The sequence below is a fragment of the Staurois parvus genome, unplaced genomic scaffold (assembly GCF_062004578.1).
Source record: "Staurois parvus isolate SC_StPar_1 unplaced genomic scaffold, SC_StPar_1.0 ptg000467l, whole genome shotgun sequence".
Lineage (NCBI taxonomy): Eukaryota > Metazoa > Chordata > Amphibia > Anura > Ranidae > Staurois > Staurois parvus.
Window position 1 is genome coordinate 310,001 of NW_028318263.1, and position 25,395 is coordinate 335,395.

The window sequence follows — 25,395 nt, forward strand, 5'->3', positions numbered from 1 at the left end:
CCCATCGTTGGTGTCCAGTGGGGGGGAGGAATAGTGCCCCATCGTTGGTGTCAGTGGGGGGGAGGAATAGTGCCCCATCGTTGGTGTCAGTGGGGGGGAGGAATAGTGCCCCATCGTTGGTGTCAGTGGGGGGGAGGAATAGTGCCCCATCGTTGGTGTCAGTGGGGGGAGGAATAGTGCCCCATCGTTGGTGTCAGTGGGGGGAGGAATAGCGCCCCATCGTTGGTGTCAGTGGGGGGGAGGAATAGCGCCCCATCGTTGGCGTCAGTGGGAGGAATAGTGCCCCATCGTTGGCGTCAGTGGGAGGAATAGTGCCCCATCGTTGGTGTCAGTGGGGGGGGAGGAATAGTGCCCCATCGTTGGTGTCAGTGGGGGGGAGGAATAGTGCCCCATCGTTGGTGTCAGTGGGGGGGAGGAATAGTGCCCCATCGTTGGTGTCAGTGGGGGGGGAGGAATAGTGCCCCATCGTTGGTGTCAGTGGGGGGGAGGAATAGTGCCCCATCGTTGGTGTCAGTGGGGGGGAGGAATAGTGCCCCATCGTTGGTGTCAGTGGGGGGGAGGAATAGTGCCCCATCGTTGGTGTCAGTGGGGGGGAGGAATAGTGCCCCATCGTTGGTGTCAGTGGGGGGGAGGAATAGCGCCCCATCGTTGGTGTCAGTGGGGGGGAGGAATAGCGCCCCATCGTTGGCGTCAGTGGGAGGAATAGTGCCCCATCGTTGGCGTCAGTGGGAGGAATAGTGCCCCATCGTTGGTGTCAGTGGGGGGGGAGGAATAGTGCCCCATCGTTGGTGTCAGTGGGGGGGGAGGAATAGTGCCCCATCGTTGGTGTCAGTGGGGGGGGAGGAATAGTGCCCCATCGTTGGTGTCAGTGGGGGGGGAGGAATAGTGCCCCATCGTTGGTGTCAGTGGGGGGGGAGGAATAGTGCCCCATCGTTGGTGTCAGTGGGGGGGGAGGAATAGTGCCCCATCGTTGGTGTCAGTGGGGGGGGAGGAATAGTGCCCCATCGTTGGTGTCAGTGGGGGGAGGAATAGTGCCCCATCGTTGGTGTCAGTGGGGGGGAGGAATAGTGCCCCATCGTTGGTGTCAGTGGGGGGGAGGAATAGGTGCCCCATCGTTGGTGTCAGTGGGGGGGAGGAATAGTGCCCCATCGTTGGTGTCAGTGGGGGGGGAGGAATAGTGCCCCATCGTTGGTGTCAGTGGGGGGGGAGGAAAAGTTGCCCCATCGTTGGTGTCAGTGGGGGGGGAGGAATAGTGCCCCATCGTTGGTGTCAGTGGGGGGGGAGGAATAGTGCCCCATCGTTGGTGTCAGTGGGGGGGAGGAATAGTGCCCCATCGTTGGTGTCAGTGGGGGGGAGGAATAGTGCCCCATCGTTGGTGTCAGTGGGGGGGAGGAATAGTGCCCCATCGTTGGTGTCAGTGGGGGGGAGGAATAGTGCCCCATCGTTGGTGTCAGTGGGGGGGAGGAATAGTGCCCCATCGTTGGTGTCAGTGGGGGGAGGAATAGTGCCCCATCGTTGGTGTCAGTGGGGGGGAGGAATAGTGCCCATCGTTGGTGTCAGTGGGGGGGAGGAATAGCGCCCCATCGTTGGTGTCAGTGGGGGGGAGGAATAGCGCCCCATCGTTGGCGTCAGTGGGAGGAATAGTGCCCCATCGTTGGCGTCAGTGGGAGGATAGTGCCCCATCGTTGGTGTCAGTGGGGGGGGAGGAATAGTGCCCCATCGTTGGTGTCAGTGGGGGGAGGAATAGTGCCCCATCGTTGGTGTCAGTGGGGGGGAGGAATAGTGCCCCATCGTTGGTGTCAGTGGGGGGGGAGGAATAGTGCCCCATCGTTGGTGTCAGTGGGGGGGAGGAATAGTGCCCCATCGTTGGTGTCAGTGGGGGGGAGGAATAGTGCCCCATCGTTGGTGTCAGTGGGGGGGAGGAATAGTGCCCCATCGTTGGTGTCAGTGGGGGGGAGGAATAGTGCCCCATCGTTGGTGTCAGTGGGGGGAGGAATAGCGCCCCATCGTTGGTGTCAGTGGGGGGAGGAATAGTGCCCCATCGTTGGCGTCAGTGGGAGGAATAGTGCCCCATCGTTGGCGTCAGTGGAGGAATAGTGCCCCATCGTTGGTGTCAGTGGGGGGGGAGGAATAGTGCCCCATCGTTGGTGTCAGTGGGGGGGAGGAATAGTGCCCCATCGTTGGTGTCAGTGGGGGGGGAGGAATAGTGCCCCATCGTTGGTGTCAGTGGGGGGGGAGGAATAGTGCCCCATCGTTGGTGTCAGTGGGGGGGGAGGAATAGTGCCCCATCGTTGGTGTCAGTGGGGGGGGAGGAATAGTGCCCCATCGTTGGTGTCAGTGGGGGGAGGAATAGTGCCCCATCGTTGGTGTCAGTGGGGGGGAGGAAATAGTGCCCCATCGTTGGTGTCAGTGGGGGGGAGGAATAGTGCCCCATCGTTGGTGTCAGTGGGGGGGAGGAATAGTGCCCCATCGTTGGTGTCAGTGGGGGGGAGGAATAGTGCCCCATCGTTGGTGTCAGTGGGGGGGAGGAATAGTGCCCCATCGTTGGTGTCAGTGGGGGGGAGGAATAGTGCCCCATCGTTGGTGTCAGTGGGGGGGAGGAATAGTGCCCCATCGTTGGTGTCAGTGGGGGGGAGGAATAGTGCCCCATCGTTGGTGTCAGTGGGGGGGAGGAATAGTGCCCCATCGTTGGTGTCAGTGGGGGGGAGGAATAGTGCCCCATCGTTGGTGTCAGTGGGGGGGAGGAATAGTGCCCCATCGTTGGTGTCAGTGGGGGGGAGGAATAGTGCCCCATCGTTGGTGTCAGTGGGGGGGAGGAATAGTGCCCCATCGTTGGTGTCAGTGGGGGGGAGGAATAGTGCCCCATCGTTGGTGTCAGTGGGGGGAGGAATAGTGCCCCATCGTTGGTGTCAGTGGGGGGGAGGAATAGTGCCCCATCGTTGGTGTCAGTGGGGGGGAGGAATAGTGCCCCATCGTTGGTGTCAGTGGGGGGGAGGAATAGTGCCCCATCGTTGGTGTCAGTGGGGGGGAGGAATAGTGCCCCATCGTTGGTGTCAGTGGGGGGGAGGAATAGTGCCCCATCGTTGGTGTCAGTGGGGGGGAGGAATAGTGCCCCATCGTTGGTGTCAGTGGGGGGGAGGAATAGTGCCCCATCGTTGGTGTCAGTGGGGGGGAGGAATAGTGCCCCATCGTTGGTGTCAGTGGGGGGGAGGAATAGTGCCCCATCGTTGGTGTCAGTGGGGGGGAGGAATAGTGCCCCATCGTTGGTGTCAGTGGGGGGGAGGAATAGTGCCCCATCGTTGGTGTCAGTGGGGGGGAGGAATAGTGCCCCATCGTTGGTGTCAGTGGGGGGGAGGAATAGTGCCCCATCGTTGGTGTCAGTGGGGGGGAGGAATAGTGCCCCATCGTTGGTGTCAGTGGGGGGGAGGAATAGTGCCCCATCGTTGGTGTCAGTGGGGGGGAGGAATAGTGCCCCATCGTTGGTGTCAGTGGGGGGAGGAATAGTGCCCCATCGTTGGTGTCAGTGGGAGGAATAGTGCCCCATCATTGGTGTCAGTGGGAGGAATAGTGCCCCATCATTGGTGTCAGTGGGAGGAATAGTGCCCCATCATTGGTGTCAGTGGGAGGAATAGTGCCCCATCATTGGTATCAGTGGGAGGAATAGTGCCCCATCATTGGTGTCAGTGGGAGGAATAGTGTCCCATCATTGGTGTCAGTGGGAGGAATAATGCCCCATCATTAGTATCAGTGACACCAATGATGGGGCACTATTCCTCCCACTGACACCAATGACACTTGCTGACCCCTGTTGCAGTATGGTGCTGCTGCAGCCAGCATATGTGGTTGCAGCAGCACCTCTGCACTGCACACTTACCGGCTTTTCCCTCACTCGATTTTCGCGGGTCCGCTCGGCTCCGCCTCCTCGCCCGTGATTGGCCGCCTGTGTACCTTTCCTGAGCTACAGTTCTGGCGGCCAATCACCGGTGAGGAGGCGGAGCCGAGCAGCAGGAGTGAGGGAGTGGCCAGAGTGACGGAAGGAGCAGCGCTTCCTGGATGGATCATCGTGGGAGCCAGGTAAGAGACAGCAGCCCTCTGCCCACCCCTGTACTTAGTGTCCCTTCTGTCGGAAGGGGGGGGGGGGGGGGGGGGGGCGACGCGCCCCCCTTGACGGAGCCTCGCGTGCCCCACTGTTTGAGAAGCACTGCCCTAAGGAGAGGAGAGCTACAATGAGATGCATTAACTGAACCAGTCACTGGAGCAAGTCAAATATCCGTAAAGATTTTACTTTGCCCAGATTCAGGGGCGGACTGACAACTCATGGGGCCCCCGGGAAATAGGGGATCATGGGGCCCGTGTGTCCTTGCCCAAACTCAAAAAAGCCTATGAAAAAGGTACCAGGGACATCTCATGGGGCTCCCTACTGACCCCGGGCCCTCGGGCATTGCCCGAGTTTCCAAATGGTCAGTCCGCCCCTGCCCAAATTGTATCCAGATCTCCTGCAGTTAAAAAAAAAAAAAAGTCTTGTCATCGCGGTCTGCAGAATCAACAGAAAGCAAGAGAATCTCTTTCCAATATTAATAAAAATCCCATTTTGGATGGTTGTCAGAGAATCAAGTGTTCCTATTGGGCAATTTCTCCTCTATTTCTGCTCTGGTGGCAACTCAAAATTATGGCCCCCACTCCAATCTAAAATTGAAACTGTAGCTAAAGACAAAACTTTTTTTAAGTTTTGGACAGAGTGAAGCTGGATTAACGGCCTCCCGCCCGCTATATGACGGGCGCAAGGCGGTCCTCCCACTCTAACCACACATGCGCGGCTCCGGGAGCAAGTAGCGCGGCGATTGCAGGGACACAGCGGATCACCGATCAACGGAAAGAGCCGAAGACGTCGGCTCGGTCATGTGATCAGCTGTGTCCAATCACAGCTGATCGCATGCAAATAAGGAAATGCCGGTTATCGTCATTCCTCTCCTCATGAGCTGTCACGCTGACAGAGGAGAGGAGAGCCGGTAATCGGCTTTACTCAGAGGGGACATCTACACTGATCATCAGGGCACTGATGATCAGTGTAGCCCCAGCAGTGCCACCTGTCAATGTCCATCAATTCCAGCTGTCAGTGCTCATCAATGCCACCTGCCAATGCCCATCAGTGCCCCATCAATGCCACATATCAGTGCCTATCTGAGCTGCCTTTCAGTGCCACCTATCAATGACAGTCAGTGCCACCTAACAGTGCCAGGCAGTGCCGCCTAACAGTGCCATATATGAGTGCTGCCTTTCAGTGATGCCTGTCAATGCCCATCAGTGTCTCCTCATCGTTGCTGCCTATCAGTGCCCATCACTACAGCCTCATTAGCGCACATCAGTGAAGGAGAAAAATCACTTATTTACAAAGTTTTATAACAAAAACTTAAAAAAAAAACTTTTTAAAAAAAAATTTTCAGTTGTTTTAGTTTTCTTTTAGCAAAAAATAAAAAAAACACAGAGGTGATTAAATACCACCAAAAGAAAGCTCTACCTGTCTAAAAAAAAAAATGATAATGTCATATGGGTACAGTGTTGCATGACCGCGCAATTGTTATTCAAAGTGCAACAGTGCTGAGAGCTGAAAATTGGCCTGGGCAGGAAGGGAGTACTTGTACGTTTTTGTTCCTTCTGTGTCCCCGTTAGGGTGATTCACCCTATTTGTCTTGTGTACCATTATCATTTAAAGTAAAAAAAATAAAAAAAATACATTTTGTGTTTTCTCCAGAAAAGTAAAAGGGGAAATCCTCCAAAGGGGACACTAGTTCTGGTAACCTGGGGGTCCCAAAGTGATTCCCTTAATTTGCAGGGAGTTCCTCTAACTTCCTCTTTTGGCTATGAGACAAGAATTGAAGGCAAATCTCCCCCAATGGAGAAAACAGAGGGAAAAAAAAAAAAAAAAAAAAAGGTTTTGCCTTTACTCTACTCAGAAAACTCAGACAATGACCAAAGCACATATAGATACTACCTGTATTTGAAGCTGAAATCTGCAGGCCCAATGTAAGTATGCAAAATACGCTATATTGCCAAAAGTATTGGTCGGCCGGCCTTTCCACCCACATGAACTTAAATGGCATCCCAGTCTTATGCAGGCCATAGATGGGGAGAAAACCGTCCGATTTTTCTTTAAAAAAAAAATGAAAAATCGGTCGTTCAAGCGGCCGACGTTACCAGGAACGGTAAAAAAAAAAAAGAGAAAAAAAAAAAATTGGCCGATTTTCATCCCGTCTACAGCCAGCAAAAAGTGTCCCTGCAGAGAGCTCCACTATTTCTTTGACATTTATAGCGGTTGCAACATTGTATCTATTTGTATCCATTTCAGATACAGATGTTTTTATTCGGAAACAAAGATACAATGTTGCAGCCGCTATAAATGTCAAAGAAATAGTGGAGCTCTCTGCAGGGCACTCTTTGCCGGACTGGAATTCCTCTTCTTCATCCTCATCCTCTTCTTCTTCCTCTTCATCTTCTTCTTCCTCTTCCTCTTCTTCTTCCTCTTCTTCTTCCTCTTCTTCCTCTTCTTCTTCCTCTTCTTCTTCCTCTTCCTCTTCCTCTTCCTCTTCTTCTTCCTCTTCTTCTTCCTCTTCTTCTTCCTCTTCTTCTTCCTCTTCTTCTTCCTCTTCTTCTTCCTCTTCTTCTTCCTCTTCTTCTTCCTCTTCTTCTTCCTCTTCTTCCTCTTCTTCTTTTTGTCTTCCTCTTGCAGGTCACTGATCATGCGCAGATTTTTTTTATCGGTAAAAAGATTGGCTGATTTGCTCATAATTGCCGCGAAAATCGGCCGATTTTTTTCCAACTTTACCGATAAAAAAAATCTGCCAAAATACCGAAAAACAGCCGAACAATTAGCCCACAAACGATCCGAAAATCGGACGATTTTTGACCCATCTATGGCCTGCATTAGTCCGTAGGGTTCAATATTGAGTTGGCCCCGCGCTTTGCAGCTATAACAGCTTCAACTCTTCTGGGAAGGCCGTCCACAAGGTTTAGGAGGGTGTCTATGGGAAGGTTGGACCATTCTTCCAGAAGCACATTTGTCAGGTCAGGCACTGATGTCGGGGGAGGAGGCCTGGCTCGCAGTCTCCGCTCTAATTCATCCCAAAGGTGTTCTATGGGGTTGAGGTCAGGACTCTGTGCAGGACAGTCAAGTTCCTCCACCCCAAACTGGCTCCTCCATGTCTTTATGGACCTTGCTTTGTGCACTGGTGGGCAGTCATGTTGGAACAGGAAGGGGCCGTCCATAAACTGTTCCTACAAAGTTGGGAGCATGAAATTGTCCAAAATGTCTTGGTATGCTGTCTTAAGAGTTCCCTTCACTGGAACTAGGGGGCCAAGCCCAACCCCTGAAAATCAACCCCACACCATAATCCCCCCTCCACCAAACTTTACACTTGGCACAATGCAGTCAGGCAAGTACTGTTCTCCTGGTACCGCCAAACCCAGACACGTCCATCAGATTACCAGACAGAGAAGCATGATTGGTCACTCCAGAGAACACATCTCCACTGCTTTAAAGTCCAGTGGTGGCGTGCTTTACACCACGGCATCCGACGCTTTGCATTGCACTTGGTGATGGAAGGCTTGGATGCAGCTGCTTGGCCATGGAAACCCATTCCATGAAGCTCTCTACGCACTGTTGTTGGGCTCATCTGAAGGCCACACCAAGTTTGGAGGTCTTTAGCTATTGACTCTACAGACGGTTGGTGACTTCTGCGCACTGTGCGCTTCAGCATGCGCTGACCCCGCCCTGTCATGTGACGTGGCCTACCACTTGGTGGCTGAGTTGTTGTTCCCAGTTGCTTCCACTTTGTTATAATCCCACTAACAGTTGAGCGTGGAATATTTAGTAGCCAGGAAATGTCACGGATGGACTTATTGCACAGGTGACCACCTATCACGGGACCACGCTTGGAGTCACTGAGCTCCTGAGAGCGACCCATTCTTTCACCAATGTTTGTAGAAGCAGTCTGCATGCCTAGGGGCTTGATTGTATACACCTGTGTCCATGGAGGGGATTGGAACACCTGAATCACATGATTTGGAGGGCTGGACCAATACTTTTGGCAATATAGTGTATATCATCTATGGAGTTCAGGTTCAACAAAACCCCTTACACTCGGTTGGGACACCTACCTATAACCGAGACTAGTGGTCCATTGCCTTGTCCCTCTACTCAACGCAGAGTACAAGACCTCTATGTATAACAGCTGCAGCTAGGGAAAATCAGGTCTCCGACCCTGCCAGACAGGGATGTGCTGTGTGGCAGAGCTGTTTATATTCCAGGACTGGAAAGACAAATACAAAATCTCTTGGCAGCTTAAACAGCTCCATGTATGTAATTCAGCTGCTTGTCCGGAGTTCCGCTTTAACCTATGTTGTCATGCAATTTGCATTACGTTTTTGGTGGAATTGCATTTAATGTTATATAAGCAGCATGTTGGACTTTCTATCACACTTATTACAAAGTTATGGTGGAAGCAAGCCCTACCGATTGTATATATTTTCTTGGATTCATTTACTTCACCTGTAGAGGAAAAAGCCGCAGCGTACATTAAAAGGCACTGTATTCCGGAGCAACAAGTTCTACCCTACTGGCTAATTTCTCAGTTTGGAACCCAACACAGAAAAACACCAATGGATTAAGCGGTCTTAAAAATGATTAAATTTAATTTTTATATGCAACTAGTTTAAACTATTCTGACTTGGAATCTGTCTCCTAATCCCTTGTACAGCAAAGCTCAGACTAGGAGATGGAGAAGCAGCACAAAGAGCCAGTCAGGTTTGCTGAATGCTCATGTGCTGTCAAGAAACACAAAAGAGGACTTCCTCAGCCTGTTGCTTCCACTTCAATGACCAAACACAGGCTGGAGACAAGGAGGTGACCAAACCGTGTTAGCTGCAGCAGAAAAAGAAATCAGATAGCCAATCTGGCTGTGCCATTGACATATTTAATGCCCAAATGAAATCTCCCATTAATGCAGAGAGGATGTATTCAGTGATATATGTCACTGTTCTAATGGAGGCATGTAATGAGGGAGGGAGGTATAATATGATAGTGGGGGAAGGTAGATAATGAATAGTGGGGTGGTCCATGGTGGGTAATGAAGTTTGGGTGGGGAGGATGGTGGCAGAGGAAAGTATAATGTACAGTGGTGGGGAAGGCATGTGATGAGGATGGTAATGGTGGGTGGAGTATATATCATGGTGCAAGGAAGCATATAATGATAATGAATGATGGAGGAAGATGGTTGGATGACGATGATAGTGGGGAGACTGGGGTGGATGATGGCACGGAATACATGTAATGATAATGCTGGGGTCATAAATGATGATGGTGGGGCAAGATGGATGATGATGGCGGGGCAAGATGGATCATGATAGTAGCATGGAGGGAAGGTGGATGACGGGGAGGGTGATTATGGTAAACAAGGGGGACGCAAGTGATGGTTTGGCGAAGATGGATGATGGTGGTAGGGAAAAAAGATGATGGTGGTGGGGAAAAAAGATGATGGTGGTAGGGAAAAAGGGTGATGATTATGGCAACAAGAGGGAGGCATAGGATAGTGGTGGTGGGGTGTGTGATGATAGTGGCATGAGGAGGAATGTAATGAGGATGGAGGGGGAAGTTGGATGATGATGTTTTTGACAAGGGTGAGGTGATTATGGCAAAAAGAAGGGGGCTGGTGATAATAATACTTGGGACAGATGGATGATTGTGATGGGGGAGGGGTATATATATCCTTTTTTTGGTAGAATTTTACAAACTAAGGGCTGTAAGCAAGGGTTAAAATACACTGTTTAACAAGTAGCTGGAGATTCGGAATGCTGCTCCTATGCATAAGCAGCAGCTTGGGTTTGTAGAGGTCCAACACATTATTCCAATCAACAGCACTCTACCACCCTGAGCAGTGATCAGCGGGGCGGTGGAATGTCGGACCACTGTACACCATTTAAATTGCTTTGTAAGCCATTTGCACAACTCCAACCACACTTTTTTGTAAGGCCATATCTGGGAAGAAGCCCGTTACTATTAATTATGTCTGTCTATCTTCATGTGTGATCATTGAAGGTGAATCTCCCCACTGGGAACCATGAAAGAAATGAAAAACCTTTGTCAAATCAAAAAATTTTTAATTGAGCTCCACTTTCAGAAATCAAATTATCCAACAAACACTATTTCCAAAGCTCCAATTTCACTGGTTTCATCACCAAGATGGACAAAACGTTATATAGGATAGCCAAAGCGTTATACGAAGGGGATCCAAAAGTCCTTAGCCCAACATGGAAGGAGTTATTTGATCGGGGTGGTGTTTGAATGTCATAGTGTATTATTTTGAATGTGTATCTGCCAAATTTCAAGCGTATAACCTTTGCGTGGGAAGCAATTTACAGAGAAGAGGCCAGGCAAGTTGCTCCTAACTGTCCTACTGAGTGCCATCTTGTTTCTCTGAGTGCCATCACTGACAGAGGGATTGCTAGTGGTTCAAACCTACTAGTTATTACTATTCTAAAGACTGAAAGAACATTTGCAAAGAAGAAGGTTTTGAAGCTATGATGAGGTCATGGATGTTGTGGAGTGGTTTGAGAATTTTTTTTCCCCGGATGGAACGAAAACACATCAGCACTGCCTACAAAAGTGCATCAAAGTTAAAAGCCCAACTCCAGGCAATTTTTAGGAAGATAGGGCGCACCAGCCTAGTGCATTTTTATAACACCATTATGACCAAGCATACTATTAATTCAGTTCAGGTGAATGAACACTGCTCATTCGCAAGGGCATAGTCAAGGAGTTCCAAGGGCAGTGCCCTCTTCATCAAAGCTCTGATGAGGAAGACATTGCCCTTAACCACTTCCAGACCGGACACTTTTACCCCCTTCCTGACCAGGGCAATTTTCAGCTTTCAGCGCTATCACACTTTGAATGACAATTGCGCAGTCATGCAACACTGTACCCAAATAATTTTTTACCATTTTTTTGCTACAGATAAAGCTTTATTTTGGTGGTATTTATTCACTGCTGGGATTTTTATTTTTTTTGCTATGTAAATGAAAAAGTCCAAAAATTTTGAACAAAAGTGTTTTTTTTATAAAATTTTGCAAATAAATAATATTTCATCATAAATCTTTGCCAAAATGTATTTCGTTATCTTTTTAGTAAAAAAAAAAACAAATTCGTTTATAACCAAAAATTATAATTTTTAAACTTTTTTTTACATTTTTATTTAATTTTTTTATATTATTTTTTATTTTTTTATTTTTTTATTTTTACATACCGTCACCCTAGCAGTACAGTATCACCATGGTGACACTGTACTACTTGTGGAGGGTGATGAAGTTTTTTTTTTTTTTTACAATGATTGCTTTTACACCCATATAGGATGTAAAAGCAATCATTTCTCTTTCTCTCTGTGTGCATTCTTGCAGTCACTGAGAAGTACTGAGTGAGCTGTGATTGGTCACAGCTTGTCACATGGTACAAGGCTGTTGTGACTAGCCCTGTACCATGTGACCTCTGTGATCATTCACAGATTTCACACGTAGTAAGCAATGATGTCACAAGTGACAAGTACAGAGGTCCCGTCCGACGATCGGTGTTTCACTGTGTCCGGAGGACACCGCGGGCACCGGATCGCGGTGCTGCGCGCTCCCAGGGAGCGCGCACAAGCAGGGTGCGGGGAGGCCGTTCATAAACGGCCACCCGACCCTGCACTGCCACCGTCCGGACGTTTATATGCAACGGCCGGTCGGGAAGTGGTTAAAATGCGTTTCCTATGCCCACACGGATGGGAACCCTTCGTTCACCTAGACTGGACTGATTTTATGCTTTTAGTTGTTCATTTTTGTGAGTATATTGGAGTTTCTATTTCTTTACAACAAAATGGTGTCATGATGATGCACTAGGCTGGTGCTCCTTTCTCTTCTGGTTTTTGTTTCAGCCATTTGTTAAGGATCCCCCTCACCCCTATCTGGACTATTAATTGCAGAGTTCCCCACAGTCAGTTTAATCCCGGATCTGTTGAGATCAGAAGAGGAACACCATTTAAGACCGTCTCCATTGACATATAAACTTGGGGTTTCCATTCAACTTTAGGATCTGGTGTTTGTGTTTTGCTATATTTTTGTTTAAAGGAGCCAGTGTTTAATATTAAAAAAAGCATTTCTGGCTACATATATACACCTCCTGAACAGAGCTGCCCCCACAATGCCACCAGATGTCTTCAGTCATCTGCATTGAAAGAGACATCAATACACCGGGAGGACTTAGGACATACAGTGAGTGTAGGCCGCCCTATATTCATAGTGTTATGAGGCACACAATACAGCACTTTTCATCAACAGGAGGGCCCTGCACATCACATGATTGACCTGAAGACAGAAAAAAAAAAAAAAAGAATACAGCATGGGGTTGAAATGAGGGATAGCACTGAGGAGCAGAGGGCTGAGCCTGAAGTTGGGCTTTCAGCTAAGTAAAACTATGTTGAAAAATCAAAGTGATCCCGAGTCTTTACTTTCTGTGTATGGCTATGGACTTTTAGATCATTCCTTGCATAAAGATTGCTTCATTGGAGAAACCTGCTCAGGCATGCAAGAAAAGAAAAACAGAATTAAGGAATGCAAACTTACCTTTGACTAAAAGACCTAAGATCAGCATTCATACATTTTTCTTATTAATGTTTACTCAACACGGCAGGTGTCAAGCATAAAGAAACTTACTTGTATATTCTTTTCACAGTCTGTCTGGTGATGGAGCATGAGCTCGCTTTCCAAAAGGAACCGCTTGCCGCACTTGTCACAAATCCTCATGCGACTGTGGGTGACGTTCATGTGCTTTTCCAGATACCACCTATTATTGAAAACCCTAGGGCACTTTTTACAAGGGAAGTTCTGCTTCTCCTCAAATTTGGCCTTTTGCCCCAACACATCCTGTCCTTTCTTTTTCCGCCTCCCACTGCTTCCTCGATTTCGGGATGCTTTTGCTCCTTTCCTCAGCTTGGTAGCCTTGTCTGTGCCCGGTGACTTGCTCCCCTCACCAGGAGAGTTTTCATCTTTGGCCATGTCTGCCGATTCATCGTCCTTCTCCTCCTCCTCTTCTTCCTCCTCCTCTTCCTCTTCTTCCTCATGGGGTTCTTCAATATCCTCCTCTTCGCTTGGAAGAATGTCATCATCTTCGTCCTCCAACATATCTAGAAAATCCTCTTCTTCTTCCATTCCACCTTCCTCTTCCTCATTTTCATCATCCCCTTCTTCCTCTGATCCCCGATCATCCCCATCTGACCGGTCTAAGACAGTCACCGGATCTGTTGACCCCTTACCGTCAGTCCCTTTAGAAACATTTAGTGTCTGGTTATTTAAGTTGACTTCTACGATGATCTGTTCTCTGTTGTAGGACTCTTGGCTTTCCATATCTTCCTCTGAGTCGGCTCCTTCAATTTTACAGACCCTACCCCCGCTTCTTTCCTCATCTTTGAAATACTGCTTAGGTGATGTGGCGCTGGGCAGATGTCCTTTGCTCACGCTGTCCTCTACTCGAACAGAGTAGGGGTCATTTCCTTCCCGGGCGTAAATCTTTGTTGAAGGGGCATCAACCTCTTGTTTGATCTCCCTATAGAACTGAGGCTGCATGACCGTGGTGACATCGGTCCTAGTGTCCTCTGTGTCTAAGATGTCGTTGGCCATTGCCAGGTTCAACGACCTGCTGTGGATGAGCTCCTGACATGATGTCACAATTTCGTTCATTTGCAACACAGCAGCAGCATTTAAAACGTCCTGCACATTGCAGCCATTGACTAAGAGCTTAGAGGTGTAAATAAAATTGAGAATCTGCTGGAAGCCTCGAGACGTCAAAGCCTCCAAGGACAGTTCCACCCTTTGAAGTTGCTTGTTCTGGGTGAAGAGAGAATGGAAGAACTGGCTGTAGGCAGCAAGGACACCCTTGTGAGCCGGGAAAGTGCTCTTCTGTTGAACCAGAACAATGTCCACATCGCAGAGGTCGGGCTGAAACAGGCGCTGCTCGTTGAGTCTGTCCATTAAACAGGTGAAGTGGAGGGCCACATCTTCCACCAGAGAATACTCCGTGGAGGGGTAATCCGTTGTCTTCTCGACGATCAACTGTAAAAAGAAAAGAAAGGAGTGTAAGGGTGTATAAAATGAGCAAGATCACATTAGAGCAGATGCCAAACCTACTAAAATCTGACAAAGGTAAATTAAAAGGTGGGAGCCAGGCCACTCCAATAGAATGTCAAGGAATTTGGGATCCCACAGCAATGAATGCAAAATAATTAAATAGTCAGGGTCAACAGAGTTTTCTTTTTAAAAGCAGATTGGCTACCTGGCTCCAGGGATTTGTCCATCCCCGAAGACAAATAATCTCTAAATTGCCTGTTGCATGGAAGGTCCATTCTCTGTTACTGATTTAGTTTGATATTAACAGTGGTATAGATTTCTGGTCGATTCATGCTCCCTAGTAGATAGAAGTTCTTGCCTTTGTTCCTTATATGATGAGGACTATGGCCCCCATTAGACTATAACTCTAAAGATCAGGAGCCTTATACCACCTGTTTTTTATTAGAAGGCAAGCTCTTAACAGCAGAGAACAAATCCCTCACAACTTCTGTATCCTATTAGACTGCAAACTTTGAAAAGGTAACGTCTTTGTGCTTCCTGTAGAAAGCAAGATCTATATAGAACGACCCTTACTAGATGCCATGCTCCAAAGGGACAGGAAACACATGCTTCCTGTTCCTCATTAGATGCTAATCTCCAAACACCAAGGTCCTGCAAAGGGCAGGACCTCATAGTCCATGTACCGTATTACATCGCAAGTTCCAAAGGGCAGGACCTTCATATTTTCTGTACCCCAATAAAGATGAGTTTCAAAGAACAGGGCCCTCATACTTCCTAAACCCAATTGGACGTTTGCTCCCAAGGGCAGGACTCTCCTGTTCTGGTGACAACTCAGAAGGTTGGATTTTCCATTAGTTAAAGTCCTCCAAAGGACAGGATCTCATACTCCCTGCATCCTCCTAGATGTGTTCCAAAGGACAGGACCTGCACACGTTCTGCACTCTAAAAGATGTCAAATTTCAAAAGACAGGGCCCTCATACTTCCTGAACCCTACTGGATGGTAGGGCAGGACAATGCTGCTCTGGTGACAACTCAGAAGGCTGGCTTTTCCATTAGCTGCAGTCCCAGTGACTTGGGTCACCTGGACAAATATACAGTCCAGGGCCTCGTAATTCAATCAAGGACATCAAACCTACTCTCTAATTACCACATCACACTCTATTAATGGGAACGTTTGATGATAATTCATTAAATCTCTGCACTGCTGCCAAAAAAGGTGCCTTGAATGTTTTTGATCTGTTGAGAATACAAAAAAAATCCTCTCACACATTATGAAAGAAGAATTCCAGGTATGGAAATTTTTACAGCTTGGACCAATGCAACTTTGCATATGCCAGATCTGTGGGATCCCTTTAGAAGCTGGAAATCCCTGTATTGGCCACCGCTACTACAGTAATATCCATTAGCCTCCCATGCAGATTGGCTGTCCCACTGCATTGTAAACACAGGAGATCGGCTGCTTGGCATGGGTGCCAGTCAGAGAACGTTTAGCATTTTCTTAACAAATGCATAGCATTCTCTGATTGGTTGAGGTGGGAAGTGTTACATCACCTGCCCCCATCCAATCAGTGAATGCTTGGTATTCCTTAACAGAATGCAAATCCTTGCCATGGCGCCCTTGCCGAGTGGGTGACCTCCCATTTTTACAATGCCGCAGGGCAGCCGTTAGTCACTGGACCTTGAAGCTAGTGAAGATTACTGGACTACAGGTGTCTACTACAGTGGTTTCCAGAGGGATCCCACAAGTATGCCATATGCAAAGTTACATTGGTCCAAAGCTGGACCAAATGTAGCTAGGTACAAATTTCCAAACATGGAATTTGTCATTAACCTCCCTAGCGGTCTGATTATTTCAGATTTTTGGTGCTGAAAGCGGTACCATTTTTTTGCATGGAAATATGTATTTTTTTTATTGTAGGCTGTAATTTTTAGGAAAAACTCACTGAAATCTGTCCGAACAAGAGTCTAGTAAACATCCTGGGTATGATAAAATTTGAAACACAAAATCATAAATTATAATTTAATAAATAACCATAAAAATATAAAAATAATAAAAAATTTAATTCAATAATATAATCAAACCAAAAACACTGAAATGTGAAATATAGCGCCAAGTTCGCACATTGCTGAGCTCAGTCGCAAAATCGTTTTCAGTTTCTGATGACGAATTTCCCCCACGAATCATTATCACTCAATTCTGCAAGTGGTTCTGATTTACTATCGCTGTTCTCTAGCTGATCTAAACCGCTTTTGACCTAAAGGGACACTTTTTGGACGCCATGGACATTTCTCAGTTTCCAGGCAGAAAGAACAGTAAAAATGCAGGCAGGGCGCCGGACAAAGCACTCGGGACAAAATGTATGTGAAATAGGTTGAAACAGCAATGTTTTACTGTGTAAAATGAAAAAAAAAAAAAATGACATTTTTTAAAATTTTTAAATTTCCCGCCGCCGGCGGCGCCCGTACGTCCCGACGTCACAGGGACAGGACACAGAAGCCGGATGCCGGCATCGGCCGGAGGAGATGGCCGGGGACGCTGCAGGGGACACATCGTGGGAGCGCAGAGTAAGGTAAGTGAAGAACACATCCCGGAGCAGCGCCGTATGGTATTCCCGAGTGTAGCTCGGGGTTACCGCTTTTGGTACTGAAATGTTACCCCGAGCTACACTCGGGAATACCTCCAAGGAGGTTAAGGAAAACCCTTAGATATGCAGCAAATGGAAATTTAAAATGATTGAATAGATTCAGTAAAAGACTGACAACTGCTAAATGATATTCCCATTGACCTGAAGGAAAATGTCATCGCACTAGGTACAAGCTTGGAATAAGGCATCTTATGATTGTATCATTTTGTGATTACCTTTAGGCTCCATGCACATCTGTGTGTTTCCTAACATACAGTAAATGCGTGAATTGCTGCGTGTTTCGGAAATGCGCATTGCGCTTGCATTGCCATTAAATGTTAATGCAACTCCAAGCGTGGATAGCGGGCATGCATTTGCCTTGCTTTGATCAGAGAGTCGAGACAGTCAGTCTAAGTGATGGTCCTTTCTCTACCTCAGAAGAAGTGCGTGCGCACGAAACGCGTCAGTGGGAGCCTGTGGACGTCGTTGACACTACGCCGCCGGTGCCATGTGGAGGCCCGGCGGCCACCTATAACTTTAAGAGGGTCAGTGGGTCACTTTCACTTGCCACCTGATTATATGTTTTACTTGGTTTTTTGAAATAAATTGAAGTAATATACTACATTATGAGTATCTCTCTGTGTTCTCTGTGAGGGGTCTTTCTCCCAATTTCACAGCCACAGAGTGATTTCAATCCCAGCCCTGGTTCCACTGAAGAGGAATATCCTATCCTGGGAGCTTCCTGACCTGCAGGATTTCGTTTTCCCACAAGAGGGCATTACCGTCATCCATTTCAGCACATATCTATTTTCTGACCAGAGGGAGAGAGGGGAATCTCCAGGATTTCTTACACACATGCATATTTTAAACGCGCTTCTGGTTAGTTTGCATTATTTCCATTGGCACTAGGAATTAATGAGCACCTTTTCAAGACTATTATTGTGTTGATTTGCATGATTTGATCATTTTACAGCGCTGCATTTTTATATGTATAAGTCAGTCTAAGGCGGTCTGCTCTGCCCCTCCAGTGCTCATTGGAGCTCTGGGCTGTGGTGGGGGCAGGAGGAGCTGGCTCAGGCTATTGGCGGATCCCTCAGAGGCTGAGCAAGGTACCAGTCTAGGCTGCTGGGTGGATTCTGACCATATGATTGGGATTTTCCACAAGCCTGGACTGGATGAGCAATGTCAGCAGTCAACGGACTTTAGCCCGCTGTTGGACAAAAATAGATGACAGGAGTGCAGAATCCACTGCACTTCCGTGACCTAAAAGACCTACATGAGAAGAACAGCCAAAAAAGCTTTGGCCATACTTCTCCTTTAATGTCTCCACCCAAAACCAGGCCTCCTGATAACGTCCCGGAATGTAAAGAAACACGCAGGACCTGGATCTTCCTGTCTGCAAGCCATTTAAGCCTTTTAGAAGGCACGCCGACTCTACTGCTGGTTGGAGCGGCAGCGTTAGGAACAGACCTTTGGCAGAGGATTCCGGGGTCGGGCACTGTATATTGCGATTCTTTTGAGGTTTTTTTAAAGATTTTAATAAATGGTAAAAAGCTATGAAGGACTTTCTCTGTGCGACTCCTCTCCTGTATGGGCATGAACAGGGGCGGACTGACCATTTGGAAACTCGGGCACTGCCCGAGAGCCCGGGGTCAGTAGGGGGCCCCGTGAGATGCCCCTGCTACCTTTTTCATAGGCTTATTTGAGCTTGGGCAAGGACACAGGGGCCCCATGAGTTGTCAGTCTGCCCCTGGGCATGAGATAACTGGAAATACAGTGACCCTGAGATATTTGCCATACACAGTGGGGCAGTGAGCCAGCATTTCTGACCTACCTCAGGATACACTCAGGTGGCCAACACCAATTGGTGAGTTTGCTCCCAGAAGGGTGTGGGGCACCAAACACACAGAGGTGAAAATGAAGACTTTGTCATGGGGTGGAAAGTCCCGGAGTGTTACACTTTTCTTAAAGGAGGACTCATAGCAATCATTTTTGAATCTCATTATTTACTTTTTTTGGCTCTTATTATTATTATACAGTATTTATAAAGCACCAATAGTTCGCTCAGCGCTGTACATTACAATGGGGGACAGAACATGTGACAGAACAATACCAATACAATACAAAACATGAGGGGATCGAGGGCCCTGCTCTTTTGAGCTTACAATCTAGGAGGGAGGGGATGTTGGCACAGGAGGAGATAGCTGTGGGGGATGGAGTGGTAGGAAGAGTGGAGGAGGTCGGCAAGTTAGCAGGGGGTGGGGTAGGCTTCCCTGAAGAGGTGGGTTTTCAGGGTGCGCCTAAAGGAGAGGAGAGTAATAATCTGATGGGTTGGGGTAGGGAGTTTCAGAGGATGGGTGACACCCTAGAGAAGTCCTGGAGGCGGGCATGGGAGGAGGAGACCAGGGCACTAGAGAGAAGGAGGTCTTGTGAGGAGCGGAGTGTGTGTGTTGGGCAGTACTTGGATATTAGGTCAGTGATGTAGTTCGGGGCAGTATGGTGGACGGCTTTGTACGTCAGTGTTAGGATTTTGAATTTGATCCGTTGCGCAATGGGAAGCCAGTGGAGGGATTGGCAGAGGGGGGTGGCGGAGATGGAGCGGTTGGAAAGGTAAATGAGTCTGGCTGCCAAATTCAGGATGGACTGAAGCGGGGATAGCCAGCGGCGAGGCAGGCCAGTGAGGAGGGAGTTGCAGTAGTCGAGTCGTGATATGATGAGGGAGTGGATGAGCTGTTTAGTGGTTTCTGGGGTCTTATGCACTTTTAATGGAATGTTTAGCACTTTATATCCATCTATAACTTAGGACAGGGTTTCTCAACCAGGGTACCTCCAGAGGTTGCTAGGGGTTCCTTGTGCAATGAGCAATTTTTGCCTCTCAGGTAAGTTCCCACTGACACCATTGATCTTTTTAGCTACATGTAAAGGGGGGGGGGGGGTAATTGTTCCCAATGACCACCAGTGTAAGGCTCCATGCACATGGGATGTTTTAATAACGCTGGTAAGGTTAGGTGTGTAAAGTCACATTAAAAATGTGCATTTTTTAGCGTTTTTGTATTAGCGTTTTGCTAGCGTTTTTTTAGAGGTTTTTTTTTGGTAAAATAAAAGTCCAAACACTGGTTTTCTGCGATTTACAGCATTTTTCAGCGTTCGAGCATTTTTACAGCTACAAAACTCCTCTAGAAACCCACTAGTTCTGGGGGGTTTTTTTCAGCCAAAAAATATCTATTTCATTCTATGTGTGCATGGACACCTAGGATAACATGCTGGGGTAGTTTACTGGCTGTAGAAGAAAATGTCAAAAGCCAAAAACAGCTTCTGTAAAAACGTCCCGTGTGCACGAGGACCAAGGAGCATTCTTCCCATTGAACATCACACTAATGTATCATGAATTGTAGATGAAGTCATTTTTAGCGGGGGTTCCCTGAGACCGGAAAGTTATGTCAAGGGTTCCTCTGCGTTGAAATGGTTGAGAAAGCCTGACTTAGGATTTACCCCCGGTTCACATCTCTGCGACCGTGCGGGCCGCATTTTGCATGGGCACGAGAGCCCATTCATTTGAATGGACTCCCGTGCCCGTGACACGCAGAGAAGAAGTCCCTGAGCACTCAGGGAGGCTTTGTGCTGCATACATTTGCATACTACAGTACAGGGGCGGACTGACAACTCATGGGGCCCCCGGGCAATAGGGGATCATGGGGCCCCTGTGTCCTTGCCCAAACTCAAAAAAGCCTATGAAAAAGGTACCAGGGGCATCTCATGGGGCCCCCTACTAACCCCGGGCCCTCGGGCAGTGCCCGAGTTTCCAAATGGTCAGTCCGCCCCTGCTACAGTATATACCTATTGGCGAAGGCTTTTGGATTTGAATGTGTGTTCATATTTTTACCTATATTTACTCATTAATAAAATCGTTCATAATTTTGACATACTACACTATGGGCACCATTTTTTTTTCTCCGTACCGAGCATTTAATCCCCCAGGACCCAAGGTGACCATCCCAAGGCCCAGAGGAAAGTGATCCATTGCTGACCCCCACCGCAGCCTATCCTTTAAGGCAGTGGTTCTCAACCTTCCTAATGCCGTGACCCTTTAATACAGTTCCTCATGTTGTGGTGACCCCCAACCATAAAATGATTTACCCAGTAATTATAATTCATGAGTGTTGTTTTACCTCCAATACTGCTGCTTTCAACACAGTAGCTGCTTTTAACAGAGTAGCTGCTTTCAACACAGCAGCTGCTTTCTACACAGTAGCTGCTCTTTACACATCGGAAATATGTGTTTTCTGATGGTCTTAGGGGACCCCTGTGAAAGGATCATTCGACCTCCAAAGGGGTCGCGACCCACAGGTTGAGAACCACTGCTTTAAGGAGACCTCTAGAGGCGTCATCTCACTGCCCACACCCAGGGAAGGGTCTACCCATTCTGAGCTGCATCCTTTCCAGGACAGAGGGGACCTCTGGTGTAATTGATCTGATTATTGCGCTTATAAATTGCGCATCTAGTGAGTGCGTAATTTTACTATTCTCCTGCACGTCACCGAATTATATGCCTCACTGGGATTACTAGAGTCACCATCCTGATCATATCTCCACTTACTCATATTTGAACTTTTATTGCATATTATTTGGACATTATATATTAAGTGTCCCTACAATTTTAAAGTTTTATAACTTGAGCCTCAGGTGTTTATGTATGCATTTATTTATATATAATTTTTTAGTGCTGCACTACGTCTTATAGCTTTTTTTTTTTTTTTTAATTCTAATTTTTAAATATTTTTATTGGCCATGCTAATCTCTATAATCGCTCCAATTTAATTTCCATACTGCATGGTCACCCGGTAACACAGGCTTTGGATTGAGACAAGTGACATTTCATCACACATTTAGAATGGTCCACGGTTGTCACCATCAAGAACCGTGCCTTGATAAATGCCATGCAGGCTGCACAGAAGCTGCAGGAGATCAGCTGCACTGGGGTGGAACAAAAAGGATGAAAAAAAGCAAAAAGTGTTTCATGAAAAAAAAAAAAAAAAAAAAAAAAAAAAAAGGTCTTTGGTTTAGATGCTCAGAGCTCTAAGCCAACAAAACGTCGTTCAGTTCGGGTTTACATCTACTTTAAGATGAGATCCTTCCACCTCCAAACATGGGCACACCGTAGAAGATCGTAGAGTAAGAGTCAGTTCTGCGTTTCAGAAGGCCAATAATGAGATCCGCACCAAGAGCCAGCTGGAATTGCAAACGATTAAGAAGCCTGGAGAAGCTCCGTCATCTTCATATGTGACCCCGCGCTCCTTCCTGCCCACCCGCAGCGAGAGGAGGGGACCGCAGGCGTCCCACAGAGTACGAGCGCCAGCAGGGGGTCAGCGGGATTTAATTACCATTTCTAGAATCCAGAACGTACAATGAGCATAGATCACCACTACACCATAAACAAGGCCGGAAGTTATGAAATCATTCCCCACAATAGCACGGACTTCATTTTATGATGAACCCAGTATATTGTCACATTACAGAGAATAAACTCATGTACGTGACTCCATATTTTTGCTGAATTGCACAACTACAGTTCTTAAACATACATGTAATTTACCCTCCAGACCAGTGGTCTCCAAACTATGGCTCTTTGCTTGTCTTTAAAATCACTATTCCTCCCACTGACACCAACGATGGGGCACTATTCCTCCCACTGACACCAACGATGGGGCACTATTCCTCCCACGGACACCAACGATGGGGCACTATTCCTCCCACGGACACCAACGATGGGGCACTATTCCTCCCACTGACACCAACGATGGGGCACTATTCCTCCCACTGACACCAACGATGGGGCACTATTCCTCCCACTGACATCAATGATGGGGCACTATTTCTCCACTGACACCAATGATGGGGTACTATTCCTCCCACTGATACCAATGATGGGACACTATTCCTCCCACTGATACCAATGATGGGGCACTATTCCTCCCACTGATACCAATGATGGGACACTATTCCTCCCACTGACACTAATGATGGGGCACTATTCCTCCCACTGACACCAATGATGGGGCACCATTCCTCCCACGGACACCAACGATGGGGCATTAATCCTCCCACTAAAACCAACGATGGGGCACCATTTCTCCCACTAAAACCAACGATGGGGCACCATTTCTCCCACTAAAACCAACGATGGGGCACCATTTCTCCCACTAAAACCAACGGTGGGGCACCATTTCTCCCACTAAAACCAACGATGGGCACCATTTCTCCCACTAAAACCAACGGTGGGGCACCATTTCTCCCACTAAAACCAACGATGGGGCACCATTTCTCCCACCAATACCAATGATGGGGCACCATTTCTCCCACCAATACCAATGATGGGGCACCATTTCTCCCACTAAAACCAACGATGGGGCACCATTCCTCCCATGGACACCAACGATGGGGTACCATTTCTTCCACTAAAACCAATGATGGGGAACCATTCCTCCCACTGACACCAATGATGGGGCACCATTTCTTCCCACTAAAACCAATGAAGGGATACCATTCTTCCCACTAAAACCAATGAAGGGATTCCATTCTTCCCACTGACATATATGATGGGGCAGGTTGAGCGTTGAGGAGTGCACACCATCAAAAGTTCATAATACATGAGAAATAGTTCAATTTTCAATGACCAAGGAAAAAAACCCGCGTTTCGGGAGAAGAGGCCCCTCCTTCCTCAAGGCTATTATACAAAAAGACGATAAAGCATGCCATAAAAATCTCTTCTGAGCCCCACCCCCCAAAAATATGCATTGTATTTGTGCATACTAGCTACCGATGCCACCAAATGAATGTTAGCCATTCCAGTGATATCGGCTGCCCCCCAACTGCGAAAAATACACGCGATTGCGGCACTAGGGCAGGTTTCAAGCAGAGGGTGAGGAGGCAGTACAAAGCCACCTCGCTGCCTGGCAAATATGCTCTGAATGCGGAAAACTCATAAGAATGAACCCTTAAGGGCCCTTTAATACCCAACGCAGTTGGCTGCATTTTGGACTGCACTCCAACTGCATAGACAGTCTAAAATCCAGGTTATCCTATGGGCAAAGTTCACACCATTACAGTGCAGAAATGTACAGCATGCTCCATTTGTCTGCACCGCAACCAGTGTTAAGTGGTTTGGCTTGTCCATGTAAACTGATACATTCTGCTAGAGAGCTTGTGCTTTTGAAAAACAGACTTGCTGGCTGGATAATAAAGAGAGAGAGAGAAAGCAAGTGAGAGAGAAAGCAAGCGAGAGAGAGAGCAAGCGAGAGAGAGAGAGAGAAAGCAAGCGAAAAAGTGAGAAAGAGAAAGCGAAAGCGAGAAAGCGAAAGACAAACCGAGAAAATGAAAGAGAGAAAGCGAGAAAGCGAAAGCGAGAGAAAATGACAGAGAGAAAGCAAGAAAAAATGAAAGCGAGAAAGCGAAAGCGAGAGAAAATGAAAGCGAGAAAGCGAAAGCGAGAGAAAATGAAAGCGAGAAAGCGAAAGTGAGAGAAAATGAGAGAGAAAGCGAGAAAGCGAAAGCGAGAGAAAATGAAAGAGAGAAAGCGAGAGAAAATGAAAGAGTGAAAGCGAGAAAGCAAAAGCGAGAAAGCGAAAGCGAGAGAAAATGAAAGAGAAAGCGAGAAAGCGAAAGCGAGAGAAAATGAAAGCGAGAAAGCGAAAACGAGAGAAAATGAAAGCGAGAAAGCGAAAGCGAGAGAAAATGAAAGCGAGAAAGCGAAAGCGAGAGAAAATGAAAGAGAAAGCGAAAGCGAGAGAAAATGAAAGAGAGAAAGCGAGAAAGCGAAAGCGAGAGAAAATGAAAGCGAGAAAGCGAGAAAGCGAAAGAGAGAAAGCGAAAGAGAGAAAGCGAAAGCGAGAGAAAATGAAAGCGAGAAAGCGAAAGCGAGAGAAAATGAAAGCGTGAAAGCGAGAGAAAATGAAAGCGAGAAAGCGAAAGAAAATGAAAGCGAGAAAGCGAGAGAAAATGAAAGCGAGAAAGCGAAAGCAAGAGAAAATGAAAGCGAGAAAGCGAGAGAAAATGAAAGCGAGAGGAAATGAAAGAGAAAGCGAGAAAGCGAGAGAAAATGAAAGCGAGAAAGAGAAAGCGAGAAAGAGAGAAAGCGAGAAAGAGAGAAAGCGAGAAAGAGAGAAAGCGAGAAAGCGAAAAAGAGAGAAAGCGAGAGAGAGAGAAAGCGAGAGAGAGAAAGCGAGAGAGAGAAAGCGAGAGAGAGAAAGCGAGAGAGAGAAAGCGAAAAAAAGAAAGCAAAAGCGAAAAAAAGAAAGCAAAAGCGAAAAAAAGAAAGCAAAAGCGAAAAAAAGAAAGCAAAAGCAAAAGCGAAAAAGCGAAAGCGAAAAAGAGAAAGCGAGAAAGAGAAAGCAAAAGCAAGAAAGAGAAAGCGAAAAAGAGAAAGCGAAAAAGAGAAAGCGAAAAAGAGAAAGCGAAAAAGAGAAAGCGAAAAAGAGAAAGCGAAAAAGAGAAAGCGAAAAAGAGAAAGCGAAAAAGAGAAAGCGAAAAAGAGAAAGCGAAAGCGAGAAAGAGAAAGCAAAAGCGAAAAAGAGAAAGCAAAAGCGAAAAAGAGAAAGCAAAAGCGAAAGAGAGAAAGCAAAAGCGAGA

The 25,395-nt window shown here is 47.3% G+C and overlaps 1 protein-coding gene across 2 annotated transcripts in view; it reads right to left on the reverse strand.

The window, feature by feature from the left end:
- The window catches only part of ZBTB47 (zinc finger and BTB domain containing 47), a 101,528-nt gene that overhangs the window by 38,600 nt on the left and 37,533 nt on the right, over positions 1–25,395 (reverse strand). For both annotated transcript variants that reach the window (XM_089689028.1, XM_089689027.1), the window contains exon 2: positions 12,736–14,130. In XM_089689028.1, the coding sequence (XP_089545154.1) occupies positions 12,736–14,130 (1,395 nt within the window). The remainder of the gene's footprint in view (positions 1–12,735; positions 14,131–25,395) is intronic.